We start from the raw sequence: 12,762 nt of genomic DNA, 5'->3' as shown, positions 1-12,762 counted from the left end.
TAACCAGGGAATTCCCGAGAATTTTTTCTTTTCCAATAGTAACAAGTAATTTTATTTTCTTGCCTTATTACTTTAGTTAAATACTACAAAATACTGTTGAATGATGGTGATGATGGAGGTATTTTTGACTCGTTCTTTGATAGAACATGGCTTCAGAGCTTTATCAGTTAATTTGATACTTGGTGCTACATTTCTGCTTTTTGGGTAGTTTTTGTCATATTTAAGTATATCTTTGTATTCTCACATTATTTAAACTTTTTATTTAGCAATTTTTTTAACCTTAGAGAGAAAGATGTTTAAAAAATAAGCTAGAAAACCTATGAGCCACACACACACACACAAAGACATACTTGACTTCACAAAAATGAAAAGAAATTGGTTTTAAATGGTAAAATACAATATATGTGGAATCCAGAAAAATGGTACTGATGAACCTATTTGTAGGACAGCAATTGAGACGCCGACGGAGAGAGCAAAGCTGTGGACTCAGCAGAGGAAGGAGAGGGTGGGGGGAATCGAGACAGTAGCATAGAAACTCTACACTACCAAATAGGAAGACAGTGGGCGGGGATTCACTGCAGGAAGGGAGCCCCACCCAGGACTCTGCGACAGCCTAGGGGGGTGCGATGGGCTGGGAGGTGGGAGGAGACACGGCTGATTCGATTCACTATTCGAGGAAGGGAGCTCCACCCAGGACTCTGTGACAGCCTAGAGGGGTGCGATGGGCTGGGAGGTGGGGGGGACGCTGAAGAGGGAGGGGACAGGGCTGCTTCAGGTCAGTGTAAGGCAGGAACATTCTAAAGCAACTATCCTCCAACTAAAAATAAATTAAAAAAAAAAGAATGAAAAAAATGGCAAAATACTATAAGTAAAGACTAAAGTCAAACAAAATGTAAAGTCAAGGAGAAAAATATTTGCAACTCATTTAATATCCCTAAGGAATATCTATTAATACAAATCAGTAAGAGGAAATAAACAATAAAAAATGAGCAATGAGTTTAAATAGCCCATTAAAAAAAAGGAAGCTTAAATATCAATAAATTATAAAGATATGAAGAAATAGTCAAATGTAGAAATTTTAAAAATGCAATATCATTTTTCATCTAGTATATTGGTCAAAATGATAAACACCAGTAATATTTATGGCAGGCAAGGATGTAGATATAAATGAGCACAAAAGGCTATCATTTTCAGAATATAGTCTGGTAATGTCTATTGAAAATTAAAACACACAATTTGTTTTGGGATACCTGCCCCATGGAAATAGAACCATCATATACACATAAGGACGTTTCAGTATTGCTCACAGAGGCAAAAAGCCAGAAATCATCTGAATGCCCATCAATAGGTGAATAATTAAATCACAATATATAATATGATAGGATTTTATTCAGCCATTAAAAAGGATACAGTAAAATCTATATCTATTGACCTGGAGGGATGCCCATGATATTCTTTTAAGTGAGAAAAAAAACCAGCTTGCAGAGTTATGGGTAAGAACCTATTTTTGTTGTTAAAAACAAAACAAAAAATAACCCTATAGCAAGTATATGCTGGTAGGGACAGGGAGAAAGGGGTTTGGAGATGATGGCAGGCAGAACAGATTTTAATTTTTCATCGACTTTTGAATTGTTTACACTTGTTAAAAATATATCAGGTCTGCTCATGTATTTAAAAATTAACAAAGAAAATTTGAAGGAGGAAGAAAAGGAAGCTGCCTCAGAAACATCAATACATTTCACTTGATTGCTCTGTGGATTGCAAAGTTCATGGCTTCTATCGATTCCCCTTTCTCCTCCAAGTGAAGTGCACTGGGGTCGGGGAGACATAAGTGCACCAGTCCCAAAGCAGAGAGACAGACAGACAGAGGGAAGAGAGTGTTAGGGAGGGAGGGTCAGAGAGAGGGAGCTGGTGTCACCTCCACATCAGGGAGCAGGGACTGGGGCGGGAGGGGATGCTGTCTTTGGGGACCCCAGACACAAGAGCCCCGGAAGAGGGCTGCCTCAGGTGGCCAAGGTGGTTTTCACTGCCTCCAAGTGTCTCCAAAGAATTGATGCTTTCAAACTGTGGTGCTGGAGAAGACTCTTGAGAGTCCCTTAGATAGCAAGGAGATCAAACTAGTCAATCCTAAAGGAAAGCAACCCCGAATATTCATTGGAAGGACTGTTACTGAAGCTGAAGCTCCAGTACTTTGGCCATTTGATGGGAAGAGCCAAAGACCCTGATGCTGGGAAAGTTTGAGGGCAAAAGGAGAAGGGATCGACAGAGGATGAGACAGTTGGATGGACTCAATGGACATGAACCTGAGCATACTCTGGGAGATGGTGAAGGGCAGGGAAGCCTGGGTGCTACGAAGGCCAGGCTTAGCAGACAGGCTCCAATCTGGACCACAGACTGCAGCTCTGGCCCTAGCCCGCTGCCTGGCACCCAGCATCACTGACGATGGGGCTGCAGGTGGCCGCTTTCCTATACCCTTACGGTCTGGGAGCCTGGGGGGTTTCTTACCTGGTCTGCGGAGGGAGACCAAGTTCATACTGGAGTAGAGGGGTGACCTCCACGTTGCCTGGCCTGGCTTTGCTGCAAACTCAGTTAATAAGGGATGCCAGATCCAAGTGTGTGGGCTGCTGGCCTCCTCGCCCACATAATTAAAAGGCCATCTGTGTGTCTGTGTGGCTGAGGAGAAGACAAGAGAAGGTCTTGCCCTTCCCCAGGGATGTGTGTGTTTGTGTGTGTGTGCACATGTGCATGTATGTGCCACACCAGGGCTGGAGCAGACAGGGCAGAGAGTCCCCTTTGGGGCAAGGTCTCAGGGCCTCTCCTCCTCAATCTAGCGGAAGCAACATTCCAGGCCTGCACTCTCCACAGCCATGTCTCTTTTCTTGGTCATACAGACACACCCGCCTGGGCTGGGGCAGGAGAAAGCCCCAGCGCTGAGGGTGGAAAAGGAACTCCTCTCTGCCTGCCCACTGTCCCCTGCCTGCCCAGGCCCCACCTGCACTCGCCGTGGTCCCCATCAGGACTCATCTGTGGCAGCAGTGGGCAGTGATGGCAGGGAAGGCCAACTCACGGGAATTAAAAATGCAAACAGAGTCCAGGAGAATTAGCCAGGAGGGCAGGCTGCAAAAAAACCAAGTGATACTAATAAAAAAATGTCTGGAGAACAGAGGCTGAGCTGTTAATGCTGATTATGTCTGGAAAGGCTGACCTCCAGGGGATTTTTACCTTGTGAATTATACTATTTGACAACTCTCAAAATTGTATAATAAACATGCCTTACTTTTGTAACAAGACAATCAAAGTCCAAACGACATGAAGACAAATGCCACGTCATAATTCAAAGACAGAGATGTTCGAGAGCCACTCAAAAGCAGCTGCCATGTCCACTAACTTGGGTCCATCGCCCCCCAAGGTCAGGATAATCCCTCATCCCTCTGGTTACCGTGTCTCCTGTAGGACCTCAGACCCTGAGTCTTGGGCTAGAACTCGGGCACCTCCAGGCACAAGGAGCCAGAGCCCAAAGGGCAGGACCTCACCTTTCCTTCCCAACTTTGCCACACCCAACTGAGACAATCCCTCCCCTTCTCTGGGCCTCGGCTACTCATCTATAAAATAGGGCTACAAAATAGCTGCCCTGTCCACTTCTGGAACCTGTTGTGAGACCAGGAGCTTTGAAAATAAAATTGCAAACACTAAAACATCATGCAAGGAGTAGAGAGCCATCCACCATGCCTGGCACTGTCGTCATGACCCACGATGGTGGCCATTCCCCTTCTGATGGTGGCCTCGTAGGGCACACCCTCATCAGCTGGCCACCACAAACACCAAGGGCCCTGGCACGCTAGCTCTTTGTGTTTCAGGACCAGGGAAGCCAGGCACCCCTTTCTCTGAGACATAAGACAAGTGATGAGAAGAGATGGTACACATCTGCCTTAGAAAGATGCATTTTCATCCTTTGCAAGAAACCTCAACTGACATCACATTTCTTCACACATCCACAGCGCTGTTCACAGCAGCCCTGCCCCCAAATTCGTGCTTGGTTGTGACACGGCCCGCTGGGGCCCCTCCCAACTGGAAGCAAGCACCCTGCTAAGGTCCAGCTGCCCACGTGGTGCAGATAGAGCTGAGGGCACAGAGAGGGATGCAGACCAGTGTGAGCTGCATGGGGGTGTGGTGGGCACTGCCTGGCACCCGAGGCAGCGCTCGGCTGGTTGATGAGCCGAATGTTGGCTGCTGTCCCAGGAGATGGGGTGATGGGGACCTTACCTCTCCCTCGGGCCCAGGTATAGACGCGGCTGGTCTCAGTGCTTCTGGGCTCTTGCTCTGCTGGCTCCACGGGCAATGGTCGGAAGGAGGGGTGATCGGCCTGGCCGGGGATCTTCAGGGGCAGGATGAACTTGGGGATCCCTTTGTAGAACCAGGCCCCCGACCTCTTCCAGACCTGTTAGGGGGAGACATCGGCTCAGAGCACAGGATACAGAGCATCCTTTCCTGTGCCATGCGCCCCCTACCCCCAAGCCAGCCCTCCCTCCCAGACGGTGCGCTTGAAGCCATTGCCTCCCTCCTGCCCGCCCCTTCCCCTCGAGATTTCTGGGCAGGGACACAAGAGGCGGGAGGAAGAGCCGGGCTGGCCACAGCCTGGTATTGGCTGTGGTTTTGGAGAGCTTCCTGGGAGGCGGTCATCCCTGTGCAGGGCACAGACTGGCCGGAGCTCAGAGCGAGCCACAGATTAGAATTCAGAGCAGAGACTGCAGTGAGGTCCCAGAACCCTTAACATCTGCTTCAAGTGCTCCGTAATCTCTTTCCTGATGAAGGAAATGCCTTCAGGGTATTTGTAAGAAGAGTAGGAGTGTGTGAAAGAAGGCCGTGACCTTTTCCGAGAAGAGGAACCTTGGTGCGGGGGTCAGAGCAGCCGTGCTGGGTTTGAATCCTGGATCTGTTGCCCTGTAGCCTGGAGATCTGGATGCACTGACCCCCCCCAACCCCGCCGACTCCCAGTTTCATCTTCGGTAGGTGGGAGGCAGGAGCAGTGCTGGCTCCCAGGGCGGCCAAGAGGGTCAGGCTCACGTGTGAATGTAAATCCCCACAACCCGGGGCCGGGCACAGAGCAGCCACTCGATAGACATGGTGCCCACAACCCTCACGGTCACCCTCCTCCTCTCATCTGACGAACGTGCAACCAGGGGATCAAGAGGGACAACTTCACATCAGAAGACCAGGACTTCCCTGGTGGTCCAGTGGTTAAGAATCCGCGTGCCAGTGCAGGGGACATGGGTTCGATCCCTGGTCCACTAAGATCCCACATGCCGTGGGACAACTAAGCCCACTCACCATAACTACTGAGCCTGCACACCTGGAACCTGTGCTCCACAAGAGAAGCCACCGCAACGAGAAGCCCGAGCCCTGGAACTGGGGAGGAGCCCCCGCGCGCCACAACTAGAGAAAGCCCGTTCACAGCATTGTTAACCTGGCGCAGTCAAAAATAAATAATAGTAATTAAAAAAAAAATCAGAAGACCAGAGTCCGCCCTCATTCTCTGGAGGACAGCGTTTCCCACTCCCTGACCCTCTGCACCACCCTGCTTCTGTGGGGTGTTAGCAGGGGCTGGGCCAAAAAAAACAAAACACAACAAAATAAAGACGAGTCCCTGATCACGAACCACATACTGTACAGTGGGAAGTACTCAATTAAACCAAGCTGTTACTGCAGGACTTCTCAGAGCCTTTAACACACAAAATGTGCACAATGATCTCCAACAGGACAAAAGGAGACACAGTGCTTCCCACGTGGAAGCTACCCAGCGAGTTTTCCTTCAGAAACTCAGTCCTAGTGATGGGTCTCCAAAACCTTGACTGTCGCACTTCCCGGTACAGCACTTCCCGTTCACTCGTGGATTGACGTGTGCCTATTTTTCCAAGTAGATGGCAGTCACCTCCTTATGCTCCAGAGTGACAGACACAGGACCTCGGAGTCCAAACCCTGTCCCAGTCACGAGTCACTCAGCCCTCCCTTCCAGCTTTCCTGTGCAGGAGGGCCTGTTTTGGGGTGTGGCTCTTGAATAACATAATAATGTTATGTTCTGTTCCCTGGTGGCTCAGATGGCAAAGAATACGCCTGAAATGCAGGAGACTGGGGTTCAATCCCTGGGTCAGGAAGATCCCCAGGAGAAGGAAATGGCAACCCACTCCAGTATGTTTGTCTAGAAAATCCCATGGACGGAGGAGCCTGATGGGCTGCAGTCCAGGGGGTCACAGAGAGTGAAATGTAACTGAGCGACTAACACTGCACTTGAATAATACAGAACCCATCTAGTGGGATGAATGCTTCATGGAGCCACCTTAGAAAACTCCTTCTGATCCTCTCTCAGCCCTCCTACAATATGTATTTATTTCTTTGAACCAGTAATGTATGCACAAGATCTAAAATTCACAAAGTGTGAAATCAAAGTGTCGCCTCCCCCATTCCCAGAGGTGTCCAGTGATAACGGTTCCTTTAGGACACTCTATTATTATCCCCATTTTCCAGATGAGAAAACTGAGGTTTGGACAAGTTAAGCAACTTGCCCAACACCACTTCACCATTCTGTTGGCCTCTACTTCACACCAGAGGTCCTAGAGTCTCAACAGTCTAAAGATGTGCAGTAGGGGCTCTCTAAACTGTGGTTGTGAGTGATAAATCCTCAGTAGGTCACTCATCAGCATCGTGGACCCCAGAGGTCTGGACGCTTAGAGGGCAGGGAAGTGCCATAGAGGGAGAGGAGATAAAGACAAGCAGTCACTGTCAAGGCCACCCTTTTCCTGCAGAGCTGCTGCGTGGCTCCTGAGACCAGGTGGCCAAGCCCAAAAGGCCATGGGGAAGCTGGCGAGGGGCTTACCTGGCCTCCCTCTGCTAAGCAGAAGCCTGGGAGGGCATCCAACAGAGCTGGCATTGCCTGCCCTCCCCTGGCACCCAACCTATTGCCTCCACATGTGTGAGCCTCAGGGAGGCCGAGTGGGGCAAACCCTCTGTGACTGGTGGGGGCTGGGCAGGTGTAGGACCTGCATTGCACTGCCTCCCTAAACAGCCATGGTTGCTGCTTTGTCTTTTTTTATTTATATTATTCCTGAGAAATACATACAGAGCATGCAAAATTAGCATCTTCCCTCATAGCTCAATTGGTAAAGAATCCTCCTGCAATGCAGGAGACCCCTGTTTGATTCCTGGGACAGGAAGATCTGCTGCAGAAAGGATAGGCTACCCACCCCAGTATTCTTGGGCTTCCCTTGTGGCTCAGCTGGTAAAGAATCCACCTGCAATGCGGGAGACCTGGCTTCGATCCCTGGATTGGGAAGGTCCCCTGGAGAAGGGAAAGGCTACCCACTCCAGGATTCTGGCCTGGAGAATTCCATGGACTGCATAGTTCATGGGGTTGCAGAGTCAGACATGACTACGTGACTTTCACTCACTCAGTCACTGGTAGCTCAGCTGGTAAAGAGTCTGCCTTCAATGAGGGAGACCTGGGTCCTATCCCTGGGTTGGGAAGATCCCCTGGAAAAGGGCATGGCAATCCACTCCAATTCTTGCCCAGAGAATCCCCATGGACAGAGGAACCTGGCAGGCTACAGTCCATGGGGTTGCAGAGAGTCGGACATGACTTATCGACTAAACACAGCACAGCATGTGCAAAATTAGGACGATAACAAGAGAGCATAATGAAGACAGCCACACAGACAGAGCCCTGCTTAACACTGGGCTGTGAATCCTCTTACACCATTCCCTGGGCATATACCCAATTCAGTCTCCTCCCCACTCCTTCCTTCCTTTTTTGGGAGAATAAATCATGTAGCTGCTATTCTATGATACTTAACTATTTATCATAGCAGTTGTTCTGTGTTAATACTGTAATGGTCTCTACATCAAACTATGGTTTGGATTTATTAAACTTAATGAAATCATCCTCCACCCCACCACTGATGAATGTTTAAATTGTTTCCTATTTTTCCCGCTTCTGAACAGCACTGCAACCAGTGCCCTGACACACCCATCAAGAGACAGGCTTCAGCTACTGCCTGAGGAAGTATTCCCAGGAGATGAACTGCTGGGTCAAAGGATGTGTATTCATTAAGATGACACGTATTGTCAGCCTGCTCTCCAGGAAGAAAAGTCAGTTCCCCAGTGGGGCAGGACCCCATGCTATGGTGTAAATTTACCCTCTAAACCATTTCTAAGTATACAGTTCAGTAAGTTAAGGACATTCACACTGTTGGGTAGCCCATCTCCAAAACTCTTTCTATCTTGTAAAACTAAAACTTTACCCATGAAACAAGTCCCCATTCCCTTCTCCCTCTGGGCAAGGTGACCATTCCTACTTTCTAGGAATTAAGTGGAATCATACAGTATTTGTCTTTTTGAAGTACATACAGTATTTGGCTTATTTCACTGACCATAATGCCCTCAGGGTTCATTAGTATGGGACTTCCTTCATTTCTGAGGCTGAATAATATTGTTTTATGTATATATCACATTTTCTTTATCCACTCATCCATCACTGGACACTGGGTTGCTTCCACCTTTTGGCAAGTCCTTTATTTTTTTATTTAACATTTTGTCTATACCACAAGGCATGTGGGAATCTTAGTTTGATCCCCGATCAGGGATCAAACCTGTGCCCCCTGCACTGGAAGCACAGAGTCTTAACCATTGGACAGCCAGGTAAGTCCCTTGGCTGGTCCTTTATTTTTATCTGTCTCTCCCACTAAAGTCTACCACTCAGTGGGGCGGCCCAGGGCACCTCTGCTCACTGTTGATCTTCAAGCTCTAGAACACATCTGATACACAGTAGGTGCTCCGCAAACACTGGCTGAACGACTGAATTGGCAGGCATGGGTTGCTCGCTGGAGCTTGTCCCAATCCATAAGGTCTGGCGCCTTCCTGGGGAAGTGGCCTGAGGGTTTCATCCAAGTTCTTGTAATTAATCAAGTGGATTTGCCACTTCATATTTAAGAGGAATAAACAGGGAGTGCCTAGCAGGATGTGCCGGTGCACCTTCCTGACTCGTGACCTCCATGGCACAAGGCAGCCACGTGCTCCCAGTCTTTCCTCAAGTACCAGGGAGACCCACAGCCCCAGCTGCCCCTGCCTGCCCTGGCACGTTACAGCCAGTGGGCCCCACACCATCAGCCTCACTTCCTGTTACAACGGTCCACCCTATCACCCACTTAAAAAACATTCATCAGTCAAATTCTTTTGGAAAACAGTATAAGAGCATAGGATCCAAAAATATTAGATTGAATTGCATGAAACTGTTGATATTCAACCTATTTTTTTTGTATTCAACTATTTTTGACCTATAAAAACCCTTGCCAATTTCATACAATTCACCCCAATATTTATGTTTAGCAGGGGCCATGGCCCTACCAGTCTGCCAGGCCTGCAGTGCCTCCCTGGGGTCTAGTGGGCAGGTGAGTTCAGTTCACTGGGCTTCAGTCTGTCTGTTTCTGCTGCAGTCCCAGTGGAAGGCTGGATACTACCGAGATGGGCAGAGATCAGACAGACTGGCTGAGGATCCTGGACCAGCTAGAGGAGCAGCACTTTCTGATTCCCCCAGGCAGGAGGCGGGGTTGGGGAGGTAGAGGGGGGGTGGTCAGGTGAGAGCACACCGGTGCATCACCTGGTATGCGGGGCACATGATGTACAGGTGCATTCAAGACACTGTCCGGGTTTTGGAAAATGCCTTCTGCGTGGGAGAGCTGGACTGGTGAGGGGTGGGGGATCCCTGTTCTGATCAGCCATCTCCCCTCCCCCAACACCAGCCCATGCCTGTCCTCACACTTTCTCTTTCCTCACTGCCCCGCCCTGCCCGCCCCCTGCAAAACACACCGAAGTAGCTTTTCATCACGTGATTTCTGCTCTGTGCATCCAAGCCCATCACCCACAGTCAAGCATCAACTCTTGACCCCCTCCCCAAGAACAGTGCTGGGAAGAGCGCTCCATGGAAATTAACCCCTGACCACCAGGTCTCAGGCCACAGATGGGGCAAGCCTTTGCTTTCTAGAGAAGCCATGAGATTCTGCAGAATCCTGCTCTGTTCCTCACGTGTGGTTCACTGTGATAAAGGCAGCAAAACACCTAGCCTTGGAAATGCCATTTAATGAGGAAAGACCCACACAGCCCCCATGGCACTTGTAGGAGGTGGGGTAGGGGGTGGGTGGCCTCCGCCTTAAATCCGCCCCATGCACTGCTTAGCGTTCTGAGCTCTTCTTCGAGGCGTTCATTCTGATTTCAGCTCACGGCCAAGCTGACTGCAGATACTGGTGGATATTAGCCAAGCTGTTCCCAGGGAATTTTAATTACCAGGATAACAATCGCTCATCATCGGCATTTCCTAAAGGGCTCTGGCTGGAGAAGGTGGTAATTGACAGACCCTGTTGGACAGGAGGGCAGGCCTGGGGGAAGATGAGAGGGCAAGGCGGCCTACAACCTCTGACCCTGTCCACTGCTCTGCCTTCCCTGTGTTACTGCCTCTCTCCACCTCCCAAGCAACTCAAGAGTGCGCCTATGTGAACTCAGGTGAGGTGTCCACACTCTGCCCGTCACCCCATGGATCGGAGCAGGGGGACCGTCTGTGGCCTTTGACATGCCGTTCCTTCCACCTGGAGTGTCCTTCATCCTCGGCTCCAAGAGGCAGGGACGATTTGCCACGGGAGCCTTCTGGGACATTCTGTGCAGAATCAGGGCGCCTCTGCTGCCATAGCCCTTCATCCAGCTCAGGAGCTCGGGCTGTTCTAGAGCGGGCTGTGCTGGAACCATCACACCCCCGCCCCATTCCCTGGACCCAGCAGGGAGCCTGTGCTGACTGAGGGACTGAATGAACAAACCAAGAAAGCAAAGGAACTGTCCCCAGGGGACAGAGCGTGGGACTCTGCCTTCAGGGAAGACCATGTTCTGTTTGCTTAACAAGCTCCAGTCTTGAAAAGCCACATGAAATGGCCCATTATTGGATGGCTCTCAAAGGGTCAACCCACCCTGGCAGGGAGACAGCACAGCCCTGCCTACCCTATTACCTGAACAAAAACATGCACGCACACATGCGTGTGTGCACACACATACACATTCTCCCTACCCCATTGCCTAAACACACACACACACACACCCTCCCTATCCCATTACCTGAACGAAAACACACACACACAGACACACACACACACAGCGCTGACCTCTCGGGAGCTCTAAAAGGCAACCTAGACTCTACAGCAAGGCCAGTAAGACCCCAGACCTCAGCACCCCCTTCATCCCCAGCCCAGTTTCCAGCCTCCTCTCTCCCCCACAGAGAGACAGCCGACACAGCCAGGCCTACTCCCGGACCACACTAAGCTGTCTCATGCTTCCAGACCTTTTTACAAGTAGATCCTTCCTCCTTCCCTGGGCTGGGATAATGAAATCCAGCCTTTAGGAAACTCCTTTTATCCAGAAGCTTCCACAGCACCGTGGAGGCCTCTCACCGCAGTGCTCACACACTGTCGGGAATGCTATCACACGCAAGATGCCTAACAGACACACATCAGCTAAGACTCCTGAACGGGTGTCCAAATTTCAAGGCTTTAATAACTCAGGTTCCTTATGAGACGCACGGAATCTTAGAGGGTGCTATGGGCTGAACTGTGCCCTATCCCCAAATTCACAAGTTGAAGCCGTAACCTCCAAAGTGATGATATTTAAAGATGAGGACCTTTGGGAGGTAACTGGGTTCAGATGAGGTCATAAAGGTGGGGCTCTCGTGATGGAATTTTTTAACTTTTTATTTTATATTGAAAGTGAGAGTTGCTCAGTCGTGTCTGATTCTTTGCGACCCCATGGACTATGCAGTCCATGGCATTCTCCAGGCCAGAATACTGGAGTGGGTAGCCTTTCCCTTCTCCAGGGGATCTTCCCAACCCAGGGATTGAACCCAGGTCTCCCGCATTGCAGGTGGATTCTTTACCAGCTAAGCCACAGGGGAAGCCCATTTTATATTGGAGTACAGTCAATTAACAATGTTGTGATAATTTCAGATGGACAGCAAAGGGACTCAGTCATACATAAACATGTATCCATTCTCCTCCCAAACTCTCCCCTCCCATCCAGGTTGCCACATAACATCATGATTAATGTCCTAGAGAAGCCAGCCCAATGAGAAGCCAAAGCACTACAACTAAGGAGCAGCCCCCACTTGCTGCAACTAGAGAAAGCCTGTGGACAGCAGCGAAGACCCAGCATGGCTGAAAATAAATTAATTAATTAAAAAAACTAAAAAAGGTTTATAATTGAATATATGGCAGGAAAAAATGAAAAGTAAAATAGTCATGCATGCTAAGTCATTTCAGTTGTGTCTGACTCTTTGTGATCCTATGGAATGTAGCCTGCCAGCCTCCTCTGCCCACATACTCATAAAATCATTTAGTTATAAATTTCAAATAAGATCACCAAAGCTTCCAGAAAGAAAAAAAAAAAATAGGTCTCCTACAAGGAAACCAGAATTAGAGTGGCATCAGACTTATCATCGGATGCCATTGATCGGATCATTGATGCCACTGGATGCTTAAAGATTATGCATCTAGAATTCTACCAGTCGAATATCAACCAAACAAAAGAACAGGAGAGACGTTGTTAGAGTTTTGAGGACTCCAGTTTTCCTGTGCACACTCCCTTTTTAAGAAGTTACTTCGGGCTGAAAGTGAAAGTCACTCAGTCGTGTCTGACTCTTTTCGACTCCATGGACTGTATAGTCCACAGAATTCTCCAGGGCAG

At 49.2% G+C, this 12,762-nt stretch overlaps 1 protein-coding gene across 7 annotated transcripts in view; it reads right to left on the bottom strand.

Moving 5' to 3' along the window:
- The window catches only part of RPH3AL (rabphilin 3A like (without C2 domains)), a 139,303-nt gene that overhangs the window by 21,180 nt on the left and 105,361 nt on the right, over nucleotides 1–12,762 (bottom strand). For all 7 annotated transcript variants that reach the window (XM_027519679.1, XM_027519678.1, XM_027519682.1 and 4 more), the window contains one exon: nucleotides 4,264–4,438. In XM_027519679.1, the coding sequence (XP_027375480.1) occupies nucleotides 4,264–4,438 (175 nt within the window). The remainder of the gene's footprint in view (nucleotides 1–4,263; nucleotides 4,439–12,762) is intronic.

Source organism: Bos indicus x Bos taurus, chromosome 19 (genome assembly GCF_003369695.1).
Source record: "Bos indicus x Bos taurus breed Angus x Brahman F1 hybrid chromosome 19, Bos_hybrid_MaternalHap_v2.0, whole genome shotgun sequence".
NCBI lineage: Eukaryota > Metazoa > Chordata > Mammalia > Artiodactyla > Bovidae > Bos > Bos indicus x Bos taurus.
This window is presented reverse-complemented; position numbering and strand designations above follow the sequence as displayed.